The sequence below is a fragment of the Mus musculus genome, chromosome 17 (assembly GCF_000001635.26).
Source record: "Mus musculus strain C57BL/6J chromosome 17, GRCm38.p6 C57BL/6J".
Classification (NCBI taxonomy): domain Eukaryota; kingdom Metazoa; phylum Chordata; class Mammalia; order Rodentia; family Muridae; genus Mus; species Mus musculus.
Window position 1 is genome coordinate 6,255,286 of NC_000083.6, and position 19,792 is coordinate 6,275,077.

A 19,792-nucleotide genomic window follows, 5' to 3' on the forward strand; every position below is an offset into this window, starting at 1 on the left:
ACAATCTACAATCACCTGAGAACAGACTCATCTAAGTTGGCCTGTGAGGGCCTTGACTCTGTTAACTAAGGGCAAAGACGCTTCTGATAAGGATTGTGCCATTCCCTGGGCCCAGGTTCCTGAGGTGTGTGCATGGAGAAACAGTGCTGATTACAACACGCCTGTGTCCTTTCATTCATCTGTTTCTTGCCAGTGGATGTCATGTGACCATCTTTCTCAAGCTCCTGCCACTTTTCTCACCCGAAATGATGGACTGCACCCTGGACATTCGAGCTAAAAAAACATTTCCTTCCCCAAGTTGCTTTTGTGAAGGCATTTTGTACAGCAATAGAAACAAAACCAAGGGCTGGTGAGATGGCTCAGTGGGTAAGAGCATCCGACTGCTTTTCCGAAGGTCTGAAGTTCAAATCCCAGCAACCACATGGTGGCTCACAACCACCCTTAATAAGATCTGACTCCCTCTTCTGGAGTGTCTGAAGACAGCTACAGTGTACTTACATGTAATAAATAAATAAATCTAAAAAAGAAAAAAAAAAGAAACAAAACCAAGACAGACTCATATTCTAAAACTTAAACTCAATTGTGGACACACACACACATGAGTGGCTATTTTTAACAGGTTACCCAAGATTGATCTTTCATGGGAACCTGTCCCGGATCCCAGTGAAAATGCAATACTCTCTGGAATAAGTGTTTCTGCACTTACTATTTGATTTACAAGAGATCACACCACTCTCTTGGGATGCAATCTCACATGTGAGTTTTTATTGTGCACACTACTAGGCTTGTGGGATGAGAGACTTCTTTCCACAGGCAGTATTTTTGGGGAAGGAGAGTAGGAAGTGGCACCTTTCTTGGACACAACCCATTCATTATACTTAAAAATAATATTATGACATATATATATATATATATATACACACACACATATATGTATATATACACATATATATATACACACATATATATATACATACATGCATTCATATGTACATACATTCATATGTACATACATACATGGATACACATACATAGATGTAACTTTTTCCCTGTATGTACATCATATGAGTGACTGGGGCTGTCAAAAGGGAGTTGAATCACTAGGACCTGTGACCCACCATGTGGGTGCTAGGAACCGAGAGCAGGTCCTTTGCAAGAGCAACAAGTGCTCTGAACTGCTGAGCCATCTCTCAGCCCCAGGGATTTAGTTTTAAAGGCTTTTTGTGTTTTGTACTCAAAAAGGGAAATGGGCCTTGGGATCTGTCCGCGGTGCTGAACGTGGTTGCCCGCTCCCAGCCTTGAACATTGCCTACAAAACAGGCCCCTGGGCCGGACCTCAAGCCGGTTTCCCTCATTTCTCTTCCAATTTCTCTCCTCGGTACCAGGCCCAGCGAGGACGGCACTGGGAGGCTGGCGATCTAGTGCTTGATCTCCCACTCCTGGGTGGGTTCCCTGGCAGACGGGCGGGCGGTAGCCCGGGCCTGGGGTGGCGAGGTGGAGCCGGCGCCTCTATGCGCGCCCCCTCCCCAGCTCCCAGCCTCTGCTCCTCCCCCTGACCGGTCCCGCCCAATCGTGCCATAGGCTCGGGTGCGGGGAGCTGGCGGCGGAGAGGGGGCGAGGACGGCGATTGCGAGGGCGGAGCGCAGCGCGGCGCGGGCATGGACGCGGAGTACCCTGCGTTCGAGCCGCCGCTCTGCAGTGGCCTCAAGCAGCTGTGCCGGCGGCTGCAGGAGGCGTACCGCGAGCTCAAGGAGGACCTCGCGCCATTCAAGGATGATCGCTACTACAGGTAGGCGCAAGGGGCCGCAGCTCTCTGTCCACACCGTCGCGCCCTAGCCCCGGAACGCTGAGCCTCGGGAAGGGCGAGGAATGCTGACTGAGGCGCGCGCGATTCAGGGTGCAAGGCGGCCCCATGCATCTGGGTCCTGGGTTCTTCTCCATCTTAGAACCCTGAGCAGAGAGGCTAGCCTTATGAGCACCAGGCTTTCGTTCCTGCTTGGCTCCTCCCTCATGCTCCCCTTTCTCCCACTCCTGCTGCCTAGCTGTTGCCACCGGGCCTGGCCAAACCCTGATTTGAGGAGCCTATCTCCTTCTCTTCCCCCTCTCTGCCTCCCCGACACAAACCAAAGCTAATCAGAACGGGGGCGGTCCTTCGCCTTTCTGCTGGGCTACTCTGACCTGGGTACATGGTCTCAAGCCCCAGCTCGTACTCTTTCAGTGAAGATGCATGTAGCGGCCACATATGAGAGTCCAGAGAAGCTGTGGGTGTGGGTTTATTTGAGCTCTCTTGTCCCTTCACCTGCATTGGAGGAGCGGAGGTGGAGCCCGGGGATGCTTGGGATGCTTGCTGAAGGGCACCTTTCCCTTCCTCCCTGTGCTGTGCTTTCTGGTAGGGAAATGTGTCCTGCAGTCAAAGGCCTTGAATACCTAGTGCCTTAAGCTGTAGGGAAAGGACTCTGCTGGGTCCAGAAGTGCAGACCTTGGGTGATTATGTTACTGACCAGCTGTGTGAGCTGGGAAAGTTACCTGAGCTGTATCTCAAGCTTCCTCATCCGTGAAATGGACAGCTTGGACCAGATTTCTGTAGGTTCGGAGCCTGGCGTTGAGCAGTTTACACAGTTGGTGGTAAAGAGTGGCAAGCTATGTGCTGAGCTCATAGTTACACAGTTCTCCAAAAGTTGGGTCACAAGTAAATCTTCTCAAAGGCTCAGCAGCTTCCTCGGGCAGTATCAGGCCCATGAAAGTTGTTACTGAATGGAAAGGCCAATTTACAAAGAGATGTAGTGTAGGCAAGCGAGGGGACTGAGCCAGTAAAATCCCTTGCTCTGTGAGCATGGTGGCCTGAGTTGGCCTTGGACCTATGTAAGGTAGAAGGAGAGAACCAACTCCAGGGCAGTGGTGGTGCTCGCCTTTAATCCCAGCACTGGGGAGGCAGAGGCAGGAGGATTTCTGAGTTCGAGGCCAGCCTGGGCTACAGAGTGAGTTCCAGGACAGTCAGGGCTACGCAGAGAAACCCTGTCTTGAGAGAACCAACTCCAAAAGTTATCCTCTGACCTCTACAAACATGCTGTGGCATACATGTCCCAGGGATTCAGACATCATACACACACATGCACACACATATAATAATAAATTTTAAAAGCATCTTGAAATGTAGTGATGTGGTGCCGAGACCCTGTGAGCCCCATAATCCCACCAATGAAGCCTCCTGGGAGATCTGGAAGGTAAAGAAGCTCACGGATGTTTCAAATTGCATTGTTGAAATAAGATAATCTCCCATCTCTTTTCCTACATGCTCCCCGCCACTCTGTTCCATGTCCGCTGAGAATATTGCTTTGGTGAAGGATCCAGCAAATAAGACCAAGATCCCCAGGCAGGTAGCAGAAAAGAGAATAAGTCACTCAGGTGGTTAATCTGCAATTGGGTCGTCCTATCTTCACATTCAGCTGCTACCCAGGATCTCCTGTGCCTGTTTTACATGTGGGGGATTTGTCAGTGAGCAAGAAAGACTCATGGCTAAATTAAGGAGCTTACAGAAGCCAGGAATTTCATGTTGTCATGAAAGCAAGCAAGACTCATCAGGAGACACTTTAAGAAGAATAAGATGCTCACTGAATGGGGCAGCATGGAGGAAAGTTACAGAAGAGGGAGGAAGAGGACAACATGCCTGGAGCCATAAGATCATGATCTTAGGCAGGGTCAGGTTGATTTGAACCTTCATCTATAAAACCAAGACCAGCCATGATAATAAAGACACCCTGTGAAAGGCAGCTGAAGGGAGAAGGGTTTGCTCTAGTGCACAGTTTAGGGGTATAGTTCATGATTGCTGGGAAATCCAAGTGCCAAGAACTTAAAGCAGACATACAGTATGAACATACAGACTAGGGAATGGTGCTGCCCACAGTGGACAGAGGTCCCGACCTCCATCAACACAACCAAAACACACCGCCCCCACAGGCTTGTCCAGCGGCCTGTCTTCCAGGTGATTCTATATTCTGTCAAGCTGACAGCTAACATTACCCATCACACCAGCGAATACAGATTGCATTAGAACAGCAATGTGAAGGGATTAGGGCTACTGGGGGAAATGGATAAGCAGTTTGGCTGCCTGTCCTATGGCAAGCAAGTGACTCTTTGTCAGTTGAGTTAGATTCTGAAGACAAATTCGCCACAGTCAGAAAGGGTCAGTGATTAAAGCTGTCCCCCGCCATGAGAGAAAGTGGACGGCAGGGTACTTTAAACTGTCTCATGTGGCAAAGCACTTTGCAGAGAACCACAGAGACTTGCGTAGCAGGGAAGTATTTTATTAGGTCACTGAGCTATCCTCAGGTGCTCCTCTGAGCCTGTGAATCAGTGGGCTATCCCTGTGCGCCCCAGCTGGAATGTTCTGGTTACAGTTACAGCTGCTGGGTCTGCCTCACTGGCAGGCGGACTTGCTACTACACTGTTAGCAGCTTCTCCTCTCACCATCTTTGTTTCCTCACGCGTGATTAATAACTAAAGCTCACTGGTCCTTTTTTATCCCCTGGAGGACCAGAGACTAATCTCATACGTTGACAGTTTTCTCTAACAAGGTAAGGAAGGCCCACAACTGTTAATGACTTGTCTCCCAACGGTGGCTGTGTGCCTGTCAGTTACAAAATCTGCCCTTCGTGGAAGCTGCAGCCGTGTGTTCAGAGGACTGACAACCATCTCACCGATGAGAGATGACAATTTATTGCCTGCCAAGAAAGGGAAAGTGGAAAGGTTGTAAGCAGGGGAGCTGAAATCCTTGGCTAAAGTTCAAGCCTTTGCGAACTCCCTGGGTTTAGAGGAAGCACTGAATTCCACCATGGGATCACACCAGAAAAGTGAAACTACTAGCTGTCATTGTCACAAAGATGTTTCCTGTGACGATTACCCCCAGAGATGTACCCAGCCAGAGATGACAACCACCACTATAGGTCAGCCTGAAGGTGAGGCCAGACCACTTCTTTTTACAATTAACTGCTATCCGGGGGGGGGGGGGGGTGGATAGTAGCCATTTGGATTGCTTCTCATTCTTATTCATGGGGAGGAGAGGCTGGCTTTCCATGAATCTCTCCAAAAAAAAAAAAATAGCTTTAAATCCAGTGAGCTTCCCACCAATGGCAACAGCGAAGAAGACAGACATGCTCACAAGGACTTGTAACATCGTATACTTCAGATGGGGTGCAAGTGGGTGTCATCTCTGCAGACAATTGGCAGCCTCTGCAAAGGCTGCGTATAAGCTTAGCTGGGGTTTCCTCCTGAGTGTGGTGTCTCCTCTAGAGACACAGACAGGAGTCCACTAAGACACAGGAAGCCGTTCGTATCAGAGCAGGCCTGTACTGATATCAGTACTGTATAATGTTCCCAAGATGGAAAGGCCAAACTTTCATCTACAGTGGAGCAGAGGATTGCTCTGCATGGACTACGAAGTGAGATTCTGTGGTGATGAGCACTTTACAGCTGCACATGACAAGAACCTTCCAGGGTCAGGCTGAACAAGCTAGACAGAACACACCTGTTACCTGCACCATGGTCTAGCAAACTGGGCTAATGATACTGTAAGGGCCCACTTAATTTATTATTTTGAGACAGTCTCATGTAGCCCAGGCTATCTTTGAACTTGCTGTCTAACTGAAGAAGACCTTGTGAACTTTCAACTCTCCCATCCCCTCCTCTGGCCATCACACCCAATTGTGTTCATTAGGTCACTGAACTCTCCTCACGTGAGCCACTGCTCCTGTACTCAATTGTATTTGATGCTAGGGATCAAACCTAGGGCATCGTGCATGCTAGGCAAGCACTCTACCTACTGGGCTACCTCCTCAGTCCCCAGAGTTGTTTGGTTCATAATGGAGCTGCAATCCCTCTCACTTTAAATACAGTTAGACTTGGGTACCTGGGTGGATATACTCTATGTTGAATAAAAGTAGATTTGGAGCTGGGGAGATGGCTCATAGGGTAACAGTGCCAACTGAGTCATACCCTTAGTCTCTACACTGCAGTTGCAATATACATACACACATACATACATACATACATACATACATATACACACACGTACATATATACACATACATACAGAATACACACATACCTACATAATACATATATAATTGATACATAATACACATATACACACATATGTAATACACACATACATATATACACATACATACATAATACATACATATATACACAGATACATACATATAAATACATACATAATACACACATACATATATACACACACTTATATATACATACACATACACATATATATACATGCATATACATACATGTACACACACACATATATATATACATACATACATACATACATATTGTCTTAGGGTTTTACTGCTGTGAACAGACATCATAACCAAGACAACTCTTATAAGGACAACATTTAATTGGGGCTGGCTTACAGGTTCAGAGGTTCAGTCCATTATCATCAAGATGGGAGCATGGCAGCATCCAGGCAGGCATGGTGCAGGAGGAGCTGAGAGTTTAATATCTTGTTCTAAAGGCCAACAGGAGAAGACTGACTCTCATGTGGTTAGGAGGAGGGTTTCATTGCCCACCTCCACAGTGACACCCTTCCTCTAACAAGGCACACCTATGCCAAGAAGGCCACACTTCCTGATAGTGCCACTTCCTGGGCCAAGCATATTCAAACCACCACACATATACACATATATCAAACAAAATGACTTGATAGCAGGGTTAGAAGCCAGGATGTGGTGATCACAGAGGGCGCAGAACTGGAGAGACAGAAGGTGACCCTGCACATCTATAGAGTCGTATCAAGGTGAACATCTGCAGGCATATGCTTCTCCATTCATGTTTCACATTTCAGCAGAGAACCCAAAAGCAAGTTAGCTCCTACATCAGTCACTCCTGCATCAGTCAGTCACGATTGCCTTTCCTGGGCACACTAGTGCAAAGATGGGATTAGTCTTGGCCACATTCGCATACTCTAGGAACTGAGGGCACAGGGAGCTTTCCCTGAGGTGTAGATCCTTGAAGAAGGGAGGAAGGTAGATTGCCAAACCACAGGGATTCTGTAAGGAAGATGGTTGAGGTAATGGATGTGGGCCAGCCAGCAGCTAGTTCACAGCATGAGCATGATGGCCAGGCTCCTTTGGAGCTCAGCCCTGGGCCATTTGTAATTTTCCATTTCCCCTACAAATTTGCACTTCATTTCTTCTATCATTTTCCTTTCGTAAAATACAGAGGTGATGAAGTTGGCTCCAGTGTTCTTGGAGAGAGCAGCAACTTCTAGAGGCAACACTTAAACAATACTGAGGCCTCCTCCAGGAGCGCATCCTGGCCTCCGTCTTGCTGGCCTGCTGGAGGCGCTGCACAGAAGCAGGGGTGGCAGGGGTGGTTTTGCAGCACAGAACAGTGAATGAATGTCTAAACAGCAGTGCATTTACTGGCCAGTGCAGACTTATGAGAAAACAGATCTTGGAGGACAGGACATCAAAGCCATGGGGACTTGTTTACGAGGATCCTCCCTGCACATCAGAATCACCTGGAACTCATTACACACAGACACACAGACACACACACACACTCTCACACACGAGTGGGAGGGTAAGAGCGCTCAGTGGCCACTGTCAGCAGTGACCTTGGCTGGTCCTTTGTTTACACATTTCCAGGTCAATCTGCCTCCTTTGGATCAATACAACTTGGATCAATACAATATCAAGTTTAAAGTCAGAGAAGCCTGCTTCTATTTAAGTCAGAAAAATGTCTCCACTTTAGCCTATGTGACTGAGTTAGTTGTGTATCCGAAGTTCATCTTATCTCATGGGTTCAAGTTATGGGGACACTTCATTGTAGTTCTTCATTAGTAATGTTTCTTCCCCCTCTCCCTGTCCCCCCTTCCGACCCCTCCTCTTCCTCTTGCATGAAAGGAAACTGTGATTTTCATATATATTTAAAGCATATTTATTATCTATCTATCTGTGGGGAGGGTGGAGGAGTCAGAGCATTTGTGAGATTTGTGATCCTGAGTCATCAGGCTTGGTGACAAGCGCCTTTACTTGCTGAGACATCTCACTGGCTAAGAATGTGATTTTTAGAATCTACCTGTCTCCATCATTTCAAAATGAGAAAGATAACTTCATCAGCTTACTGGGTGACTTGAAATGTATGAGTTATGTCCACATGTGGCTCAGTGATGGAGGCAGCTCACGCCATCTTGCTGTTCAGCAAGGTCTAGGGCCTGGATGAGCCATGCGCCAGAGGGCCTGAGGCGGCACATGTACGAGGGGTCAGTGGATGCCAGGACAAGGCGTATAATGCATCCACAGCTAGCCCAGCCCATGCCCACAGGCTTTCGCCTTTCATATTCTGAGATCCCGGTCCATCAATGATTTCTACATGTCTCAATTTTCCTTCAACAGGGACTCCTGTTCCCACTTCCTTTGGGAACAAGCACACTGTCTTTTTCCAACATGTCTGGATTTCTCCCAACCTGGCTCATCTTACTGAACAGGATCCTCTCACAGTCTTTCCTCTGTATCAGGTTAAGATATTAGCTCAAAGCTTGAAGTTCCAAACCCAAATTCTTCACATTTTCAATTCCTTTAAATATATCCCAAATTGACGTACTTTTAGCCAGTTAGAGCCCAAAACTCCATCTCAACATCTGCTATATAAACTGTGACTTTTAAAGACCAGAATGGCTGTTGTCCTCTGACACAGAGACTTCTCTTTTCTGCTAAATGATGACACCCAGTCTCTTCACCCTTCCCAATTTCTTGCGGGGTCTCTTGAGGGGCTCCCACCAAAGAGAAAAATTCCTCCTCAACCCCAGCCATCAACCCAGAAGTGCTGGCTGGGCAGCCCACACCGCTGCCTCTTCCTATCAACTTACTGCACATGTTCTGCCCCAGCCGGGTCCCCAGTGAGCATCTAAGTGCAAGTCTTGGGGTTCCTTCCAGGCATTAGCCTGTATTGGGAAGGATTTGACTCTGAGATGGGATGTGCTTTGAATTCTTGTCCCTTGGTTCCAGTAACTCCTCGTGCCCTGGTTCTTCCTCCTCTTTGTCCACTGGTATGATTTCACAGACTCTCTCTAGCATGGTCTCTTCCTGTTACTGTGTGAATTAAAGTGGACCATCATTCACTTGTTTCAAGCAAATAGCACCATCCAACATCCTTAAGAGGACCTGGGGTTGCTCCTGTGTGTGTGAGTTATATATGTTACAGAGGGACGTTAGCCAGGGTGTGTGTGTGAATCAGGGAGGGCTATAGTAATGGAACCAGGCATTAATGACTGTTATCTCCTTGCTGGCAGCTTCCAGGTCAAAGGGAGAGGCTGGGCAGAGGTTCCCTGTAACTTATTATGGGGCAGGATCCTTAGCACCCTCGTACCTCTGACCTAGACCTCCGGACCTGCCCTGAGTCATCTCAGGACTTCTGCGGTTCTCTTTCTTTTGTTGTGGCATTGAGATGACTTGAGCCTTCTGGGACCACAACGTTCACCATCTCACATTGCACCTTTCCGTTTACCTCATGCTGTATCCACGATGCTCGTGCCATGTTGCAGGGACATCCACAATGCCTTCAGCTCGTGTCCTTAGCCTGGGCTGAGTGCAATCACAGCAGCAGAAGCTGCACGCTCACCAGACCTCTTGGTGGTTCAATCAAGCTTTTGTTATTTCTGTGAGAGCCTTATGGTGAGCACCTTATTTATTTATTTATTTATTTATTTATTTATTCCTGGTCTGTGACTCTGCAGTCTATGCTGGCCTTGAATGCATGATTGTTCTTCCCCAGTGCTAGTATCATAGGCATGAGAGGTTGCCTTGGTGTCTCTCTCTTTTTAATTGTTATTTATTTATTGATTAGTTAGTTGGTTGGTTGATTGATAGGGTCTTACTATGTTGCCCTGGCTGGCTTGGAATCACCATGTAGACCAGGTTGGCTTCACACTCAAAGATCTGCCTTCCTCTTCCCCTCACATGCTGGGTGTTCTTAATTTCTGAACTGTGTAGGGAGGTAGTGGAGAATGTGTGTTCGTGCACACACGCATGCACATGGGTGTGGGAACTAATAAGGGGCTGTAGAGGAAAGAGGGGGAAGGGAGGATAGCCCACGTCCCGCCAGAGTTCCTCCTATGCTCTGGGCAGGAGGACTCGGGAAGGCTGCGAGACGCTTTTCACTCGGCCCCGGGTGGGCATCTAAGCCACTGACCCCACTCGACGGGGGAGGGGGATGGACAAGGGGCAGCCCCCGAAACCAGGGGGCCCCCGGGCGATACCCTGTAGCCTCAGGGTTATGGGAGAGAGGGTGGAGGGGGAGAGTTTCCCACACAGGCGAGAGTGTGCAGCAGGCCTTGATGAACAGAGACAGTCTATAGTTTTAGAGCTTTATTGTAGAAAGGCAGGGGGAAAGAGAGAAGGTAGAAAAGAGAGAGAGACCGGCCATGGCCAAGAGGAGAGAAGGGGAAAGGAGAGAGAGAAGAAAGGCTAGAAAATAAGAGGGAGAGACCAAGAGGGAGAGAGAGTAAGAGGAGCAAGAGGAGTGAGAGAGCTAAGAGGGGCCAAACAGCCCCTCTTAAAGTAAGCTGCTATCTTTTCTGTTGCTAGGTAACTGGGGAGGAGTCTAGCCTGAAGGTCAGAAGCTTGGGACATTGCCTATGTGTCTACTAACCATGCTTCTCCTGTGGGGGCAGAGGTGGGGCGGTAACTTCAACGGGAGCCAGGGTCCAGGAGACATGAGAGAACTCCTTCTGTCCCATGTGGGTGAATTATCACCACCGGGTCCCGGGGTTCAACATCTCAGCTGGACTGGAGACCAGACTGTCTTTGCATAGCTCAATGCCCTACATGTGGGCACACCATGCATTCACACAGAAGCCAGAAGAGGACTTCCTGTTCTTTCATTCTTCATCTTACTCTCTCACTGAGCCTGGAGCTAGGCTGGAAGCCAGGAAGCTCCAGCAATCCTCCATCTTCACGTCCCACAGTGCAGGGGTTGCAGAGGCCTGCACAACCATGCCTGGCTTTCTTTTTAAAATTAGCTTCTTAATTAAAAAAATTAACTGGGTTGTGATACACACCTTTAATCTCAGCTCTCAGGAGGCAGAGGCAGGCAGACCTTTGAGTGTGAGGCTAGCCTGGTCTACAGAGTAAGTTCCAAGGTGGCCAGGGCTATACAGAGAAACCCTGTCTGGAAAAACATAAAATAAATAAATAAATTTTCCGTACAATAGATTTTAACCATGGTTTCCCTTTCCCCAATTCCTCCTAGGCCCCTCCCACTCCCTACCCACTCAGCTTCATGTTTTTCTTGTCTGGCTTTCCCCATGGGTCTGAGATCCAAACCCAAGTGCCCATGTGTGCCTAGAGGCATCCTTGCCCACTGAGCCGTCTCTCCAGCTCTCTCCTCCCCACACTTCTCTCTCTCCAGGATCTCTCACTGCTTGGGGATCAACACCTCTGCCAGGCTGGCTGGTCTCTGCCTTCCCCATGATGAGGTCACACAATCCCACCATGCCTGTCCGCTTACTGTGGGTTTGGGGGTGGGGGGTGTTGAATCCAGGTCCCCATGTATCAATGATGACTCACTGTATCAACTGAGTCATCACTGCACCCCAAGTCTCTTTCTAAAATATTTTGTAGCATCTCTCCTCCTATCCTGAAACCCCTGAATACTATCCAGAATGACTGTGACTTTAAATGATTACTTTAGTGTGATCCAGATGAGCCAGGTATGAAAGGTAAATCCTGATAGACAGATGCATTGCACCATAAGGGACACAACACTAATCCCACCACTGGTACTCTAGGTGCGCTCACAGAAGTCCACCATAACTGCTTGGGTTTGCTTGGCCCAAGTCACTGCCATGCCGGCCCTGGAACTTTCTATTCTTCCTCCTATGGTATCCTTAGTGTTCTGGAGTTGTTTGGTTTAGTCCAGAGCCAGGAAACCAAGAGAAAGACCCCGATCTATCTGTGTGTTCAAGGCTAAAGCAGAGGACTTCTTCATGACCCTGGGTCCTGTAGCTGGATAGATCATCACGTGCCTAGGTCTGACCCACCTCAGCCTTCTCTTCCTCAGGAGTTCATAGGACGTTAGGATCTAACTGAGCAGCCTTTAGTTTGTTACTGAACTGAGGACTGACTACCTGCCTGAGGCACAGGCGCTTGTGCCTGCCTCTCTCAATCCCTCTCCCTGTCTCCTGCCACCAGAGACCCCTGGTTGTGGGTGCTGCCTCTATGAATGGGGGGTGGGGGCGGTGGGAGCCAGTGGGCACTCCTGCCTTTCTCTGCTCCCTGTGGAATGAAGGAGCCAAACAGCACTTGGGAAGACTGAGGAAACAATGATGTCTGTCTCTGTTGTCTTCCTGCACACATGTGGACAGCCAAGAGCCCCTTTAGCCATTGTCTCCCAATTGGCATATCAAACAATGCCCATTGAGATTCCCACCAAATCTCAGCAGGATGCCAGGGTAGGGATTTAGCCTCTAAGTGAAGCTAACTGTGTGGTCCACCGTTTGTCCTTTGATCTGTGACTGCAGTGATGAGTCTAGGGTGAAGCTCCATGGGTTTTTTTTGGGGGGGGGTAGGGGAGGACTTTCTGAGGTTCTGGAAAGGGCAGATCCTGTTAGGTCAGGGTCAGGTCACGGCCACTGTATAGACTGGAAGCTTCTGTCTATATAGAAGCAAACTCCTGCTTCCTTCTGCAGGGAATCGCAGAGCAGAACACTGCCCCTTCCCGCTGCAGTGAGCTGTAGCTTTGCCAGGGTCCCCAGCATTAAGGGGTGGATGGCTAGTGTCACTCACTGCCACTCTGCAGAGCCAGCGCTGCTGCATCTAAGATTGTTGCTGTCAGAGCTTTAGCCACAAAGAGGATTTCTTACCAGGATACAGAGTAGTCTCAGAACCGGAGCTCAGTGATGCAGCTGGTCCCAGGAAGAGCTGTGGTAGCTTAGCGGACGTGCACCCGAGCCCTGGAGGGAGGCTAACAAAGCCCCCCATCCCTAAGCTGCACTTCAGATCTGCTTTAACTGGGTTGAGGGTTCTTAAAGCTCCCCAAGCGACCAGTCGATCGATCGATCACACTTCAGCACATTCTGTGACCCACTGTCCTGCGCTCATTTGCTCTTCCGCCCCTTTGTCTCATCACCCGGGTCTCGTCCCATCGTGAGCTTAGGTTGCCCGTTCAGCAGGAGGAACTCAGGTAGACGCTCACTGAGGTCACCATGGAGACCTTCTGCTGGAGCCTCAAGAAAGCCCCAAAGGACTACCAGTCATTCCCAGATGTCTTATTTAGCATCTCCATAGCAACCTTGGCTTCTTAGTGCAAGATCCTGTTGATCAGTATCTCCGATCTGACTCTGTCCAGACTCATGCTGTCCCTGTTTCAACTTTGCCTCCCTTGTCCTGGTGAAAACTCACATGGTTTCAGCCTTTGCCACCACACACTCTGGCCCTTAGTGCTGACTGACAGGGGAGCTTGTATGTCACTCCTGAGCTGCCCGGTACCTGTGGCACTGGCCCAGGTTGTTTGCCTGTGAAGATTACTTGCCAGGTGTGTAGACTCTAACCCAGGTGTGTAGACTCTAACCCAGGTGTGTAGACTCTAACCCAGGTGTGTAGACTCTAACCCAGGTGTGTAGACTCTAACCCAGGTGTGTAGACTCTAACCCAGGTGTGTAGACTCTAACCCAGGTGTGTAGACTCTAACCCAGGTGTGTAGACTTTAACCCAGGTGTGTAGACTTTAACCCAGGTGTGTAGACTTTAACCCAGGTGTGTAGACTCTAACCCAGGTGTGTAGACTCTAACCCAGGTGTGTAGACTCTAACCCAGGTGTGTAGACTTTAACCCAGGTGTGTAGACTTTAACCCAGGTGTGTAGACTTTAACCCAGGTGTGTAGACTTTAACCCAGGTGTGTAGACTTTAACCCAGGTGTGTAGACTTTAACCCAGGTGTGTAGACTTTAACCCAGGAGGAATAGGTGATAGGTAGGACGGAGCCAAGAAACTGCTTCTGGACTCTGTTTCTGGCAGTTTCTCTGTCACTGGCCTGTAGCCCACACAATCAGCTATGTGAGGTGAAGCTCCCAGAACCGCTCTGTGTACTCCTCTGCCTCCCTGCCTGTGTCATCTCTCAAGCTTCCATATTCTTGATGAAATTAACATGAAGACTGCTCTCTCTGCTTCTGTCCTTGAGAGGACCAAGATAAAGATGTGTTTTGAAATGTTAAGACAGTTCACCTGGTTAACTGACAGAAGCAGCCAACAATAATACAAACCAGGGCTTCAGAATGTGATCTGAGCCTTGCCTGGCTCCGGGGGATGAGGGAGTGTCTCCAGGATGTAGGACTTTCATTGCTTATATGATGGAAAGTCTTAGGCCAAGCAGAGCCACTGGTCACCCTGGTCAGAAGGTGAGAGCTCTCACTGGTCCCTGCCTTCTTGTCTTTGATCCTATACGAAGGCCCCCCTCAGTTCTCTCAAATTTTAGAAAGCAGGCAGGCTGGTAACTGGTAGTCAATTAGTAAGGGCCTCCTGAATCATTTGGTTAATTCTCATGTGCACAGCGTTGTCCATACTAGCTGTCAAATCTTGGAAAGAGGAGGCCCATCAACAGTGGCAAAACAGGGGAAGGTGATGGAATACTGGGATATAGCGTCCGTTTCACTATGGTAGATTGGGATTGATGCGAACAACTCCTGCACCACTGATAGCTGAAGGCCGCAAAGGTGAAGGGCACTCGCTCACTTAATTCAGGAGACCTGAGCCTAAGCCCTGCAGGCCAGAGGGTGAGAAGCTGCACTGGGCATGCTTCCTCTGCTTCTGGGTTGCATGTACCAGAAACCCGCGGTCATTCGTTTTAATGGTTGCCAGAGACGTGCCAATGGCATGGCACATGTTAACGCCTTAACACAGTAGTAAACTTCGAGAGATGCTAATCTTGCCTTGCATACTTCCCTCTTCTTCGGAGGCGAAGAAAAGAGGGAGCAGCCATGATGAGTGTCTGGGAACTTGGACCCAAGGCCTTTGGGGTCCGTACCCTTCGGTGGTCGGTGGCCTCGCATCTGGGTTAGCCGGGACGCCTACCCACGTGACAGGTGTCCGGCGCGAGTGCTGCGGGAGACTGCCCCGCCCCGCGGGTCCGTGGCTTCCGTGCACGTGACCGCGCAGTCGCGCTCTGATGCGTTTTCCGCGCCCGGCTGCTTGGCTTCCCTGGTGGCTCCGGCGGCGGCTTCGGGACGCCGGGCGAACTCGGGACCATCCGGCGGGGGCCGGGGACCCGAGGCTCGGAGATGGAACCGTAAGTGGCGGGGCGGGGTGTCCCGGGGCCCGAAGTTAGGGGTCCCCGGCTCTCGCGCGCCGCGGAGCTCAGGGCGCGCGAGGGTTTCAGCGGGGACCCGCGGAGAGGGCTGGTCCGCGGCTGCTCCGCGTCCGGAGTCGGTGGGGGCGCCCGGGCTCTCGCATCCGCCAGCTGGAGCTGGACCCCCCCCCCCAACCAGCTGCGATCGGAGTCCCCAGCTGCCCCCGACGCGCTTCTCGGTGGCGTTTGGTGACGTGGGCACGCCGGAGCTGGCCCAGCTCTCTCGTAAGACCTCTCGGGTGCTGAGTTTTATATGAGTTTTACAATCTGCTGACTTGGGACCCGAGTGGTTTCTGTAAAGTGCCGAGGTTTTAACGAGGAAAACTCAAACCCCAGGGACGCCATTCCTGAAGCTGTCGTCGACGCAGCTGTCGTTGGGGTGTGCACCAAGGTAGCGGTGAGGGCGTGACGGGAGTTGGAGCGGCCGGGCGTGGAGGTTGGTAGGTGGCCTCGGGGCGACCGGATGCAATTCCAAGGCTCATTTGGGGGTTCTGGAGGCAGCAGGGTAATTTGGGAAGCGTTTTCTCAGTGCAAGAGTCCACGATGGGAAGCCTTCCCTCGTGCTTGCATAGAAGTTTGACTTTGGTTACTTCAGCCCGTGATGGAATACCGGAATCAGGTGGATTAGAAGCCAGCTGGAGGTGAGTTAGCCTTGGGGATCTCTGCATAACTTACAAGTAGTCCTCACCTTCTTGGGAATGGAGTTAGGGTTCTGGAGTAAAAAAAAAAAAAAAAATGCTGCACGCTTCAGGGTGTACTCACAAGCCTGGATCTGCCTGCCAGTCTAAAGTCCCCCTCCTCAGAGAGGATGTGAGGGAGTTGGGCCTCGACCAGATCTGCAACCCAGAAGTCTGGGTTACAGGATAAGGAACTAGACCCGAGAGGGGAAAGCCATTGCTGGGAAAGGTTACTGGGAGAGATTGCAGACTTGAGCTTTGTAACGACCTGTTACCTATGTGTGGCAGCCCTGGGCGTTTGCCGTCTCCGAGACAGGTCTTGGGCTCTGGTAGGCAAGAGTAGGGTAATTTTCTTATGAATAAAAATGATGTCTAAAAAAATTAAAGAAAACTTCTTAAATGTTAGCTGTGTGGTAGAGAGTGTTGTATCTCTTTTATTTTTAATGTGCGAGAATATGCCATGTGCGTGTGTGTGTGTGTGTGTGTTTGTGTTGGAGCCCAAAAAGGCCAGAAGAGAGTGTGGGCTCCCCAGAGCTAGAGTTATAGGTGGTTGTGAGCTTCGTGGTTGGGTGCAGGGAACCAAACTGGGGTCCTCTGGAAGAGTACTGAGCTCGCTTAACTCCTGAGGCATCTCTGCGGCCCTTACCGTGTTCCTTTATACCTATATTCTTCTGGGCTTCTCACTGATAACCTCCTAGAAAGGAGTTTCTCTACTACACCAAGCTACAGATGTGAAAAAGGAAGTGGGGGGGGGGAGAAAAAGGAAGCGGGCATAGGGGTGAGCGAGTGCCTGGATAACTCAAGCCTCAGTGAGGGGGTGTCTTCCATGGCCAGGCTCCAGAGCCCACACTGATGACAGCAGCCCTCAGCTGTGTGCTCCGTCAAGGGTGTTGGGTAATCCGCTTCACCCTGGGTTCTGGGACTGTTCAGCCTGGGCACACGGGCCACATGCAGGTGGGCTGACCCATGTCTGACATGCTTCCTCCTCCTGTTTGGCTTGAGAGGGTGTCTGATGACCTAACAGCATGCATCTGTGAGCCTCTGGGCTTACGACCCGGGAAGAATACACTTGATCTCATGCTTTCTCACTGAGCCTTCCTCTGTTAAAATGTGGTGAGGTTGTTAGGCCTTGGATGACCACGGAATGCCTGCCCAATGGTTTGTAGTTTAGCTGGTTGAAATTTCAATCTTCAGATCCCCCTCCCCCTGCAGAAGTTTCCTGTCAAATGTCCGTCATTTAAAAGGTGACTGTAGAGAGGTCATGAGGGGGATGGTAGACTCCCCTTCCCAAAGCTAGCCTTTCACATGATGGGGGTACATTGTAGGTTCAGACCCTACCCCTACCTCCTACTGACCTGAAACCTGCCCCCCATTTCCCCTTATACAAAATGGCCTGGTAATACCTGTGCTCAGTGTTAGTTCCCCAGGTAGCTAACCTGGTGTCAAGAAGGCACACAGGAAATAACAGCTTTCCCTCTCAGTGGCTGGGGCTAAAGGCGCAGAGGTTTTTTGCACAGTGGATCTTCAGAGATATGATGCTAAGGTCTAAAGTTTGGTCTGTTCTGTTTTGTATTTTCAAAAATAAGGAGAAAATCTGGGCATGGTGGGGCATGCCTGGAGCTCTTGGTCATATCTGGGGAGGCTAGGGCAAGAGCGTCTCTTAAACCCAGGTCTAGCCTGGGCAACAAATTAAAATCCTGCTTGAAAAATGAAACAAGTTGCTGGGTATGGGGAACATGCAGAGGCAGGTGGGTCTCTATGAGTTTGAGGCCAGAGAGTTATACAGAGCAGGTTCCAGGCCAGACAAGGCTACACCACGGGGTGGGGGTGGGGAGACGGACTATAAATAAATCATAATAAAAGAAGCTTCCCCTTCCAAGCAAAGACCGCGCAAGTGATAACTAACATGATCCAGATTTGGCTGCTTTCTCACTACGGACTATATTTGTTCTGTAGATTGACAACCTGTATCAACAGCCTTCTAAGGACTCAGCTTATCCCTATCCTATAGAGGAAGGAGAAAATGTCACTTGCATGGTAGAAAGCGGGGACCCAGGCTTCTGGACACAAAGCCAGTACACTGAGCCAAAGAAGAGATTGTTCTTATGCCACTGTGAAAAAAAATTGACTCTTCACTGGAATGTGAAGTGGGATGGTAGATTTAAAACCCTTTTTTACCGAATTGGGGAATCTGGGTATAATTTGACTGAGTGATAAACCTGTCATACTATCGAATGCTACAGGTTAGCGCTTTTTCCAGAGGCGTCTTCTCCCCCCCCCCCCCCCCCCCCCCCGGCATCCACCACCTTGCGCTTTGAGATGGTCTCTCACTGAATCTGCAGCTCACAGATTTGGGTAGAATGGCTGCCAGTGAGCTCCAAAAATTTACCTGCCTTTGCCTCCCCGATGCTGGGATTGCAGGCGTATGGCAGGCTGTGCATGGGGCACATCTCACTCAAACCACCACAGTAGCTGAGTTTTTGAATGTGCCCAGCCTGGCGTCTGAGCAGGCCAGGTGACGTCTTGTGTTCCTTGCAGGTGATGGTGTGGGCTGCTGTTGGGGTACTATAGAGGTGATGATGGCTAGCAAGGGCACCCTGAAGGGGCTTTCTCACACTCTCCACTGAGCTAAGTCCCTCCTTGTCGTTTACTTCCAGGTCTGGACAGTCATTAGCTCTCGTCCCCTGCCCTCTGCAGTACCATTTTATGGACTGAGGAGCCTGTGTGGCAGAGAGAAGTGCTTAGTGGGCATCATGGTGGGGGCAGGGACTCAGAGGCACTCAGCCAGGCTAATGGAGACTGGACTTTCCAGCTGGCCACGCCAGGATGCTACATGCACCTGCTGAGCGAGCACAGCCGTCGAGGACTGTGGCGTGGATGTTGGTCAGAGAGCCTTTGGACCAAAGTGTCACAGAGCTGCTTTGCTTGCCTTTGATGTAAAAGACAAAACCAGCCACAGATGCTACTAAAAACGGACCTGGGTTGACTGTTTAGCAGAGCAGAGAATGTAGTAGAACCCAGAGCAAGAAAAAGATAGGCCGGGGCAGAGAAAGTAGAGCTTTGGTGACTAGACATTTCCCATGTATAAGACACATACTGCAAGCAGCAGGCACTTCTGGGCTGATGAGGAGGGAGGGCAGAACAAATAGTTGGTCACGTCTAGTAAAGCCCTCCGTCCTGAGAGGTAGTCTGCACTTCCTCTCACAGTGGTTGGGGTGTCTCACCCAAGGCAGGAGAGGCACCTGGGGGCTGGCTCTAATAGATCAGCCAGTGGCAGTGGGAAGGGCAAGTCCTGCTGGCAGGATGCCTAATAACTGTCAAATGCTGAAAACATGAAGGATGCTGGCAGATAGGGATGGACATACCTGTGGGCCTTAGTATTTTAAGTTGGGGGGAGGACATGTGTACTCATAGGAAGCTTTTGGCTTTAATAGACGGTCTTGTGGGAAGTGGCTTAGCTTGCAGTGGGGACATGACCTCAGTTCCATAAGTTGGTGGCTAATGGCCAGGCTCAACCCAACAAGGCCAGACTCCAGTGACTTTAGATGTGACTTGCCACCTCCACACCAGACTGCTTGTGGCATCTACGACTCGGGCTTAAGCAACTAGGACCTCAAGTGAAGAAGGCTGCAGAGCAGATGACGGAGAGGACCAGGAGATTTGGGTCAAACAAGTCACATGGAGGTCTCTCGTTGGAGCCCCGAGTGGATCAGGCAAGTGGGTAGTTCCATGGGGGTCTGGACTGAGGGC

General features: G+C 50.0%; 1 protein-coding gene across 8 annotated transcripts in view; it reads left to right on the forward strand.

The window, feature by feature from the left end:
- Nucleotides 1-1,440: 1,440 nt before the first annotated feature.
- Tmem181a (transmembrane protein 181A) overlaps nt 1,441-19,792 on the forward strand; it is a 51,589-nt gene continuing 33,237 nt past the window's right edge. For 4 of the 8 annotated variants that reach the window (XR_876333.2, XR_003952212.1, XM_030250141.1 and 1 more), the window contains exon 1: nt 1,441-1,789. Coding sequence is in view for 5 of the 8 variants with exons in the window: in XM_030250141.1 (XP_030106001.1) it covers nt 1,659-1,789 (131 nt within the window). In the remaining 3 variants the exon portion in view is untranslated. Of the gene's footprint in view, nt 1,790-14,982; nt 15,306-19,792 lie in introns of those variants that run through there. The other 4 variants (NM_001357884.1, XM_030250143.1, XM_030250144.1 and 1 more) reach the window with 4 other exon arrangements.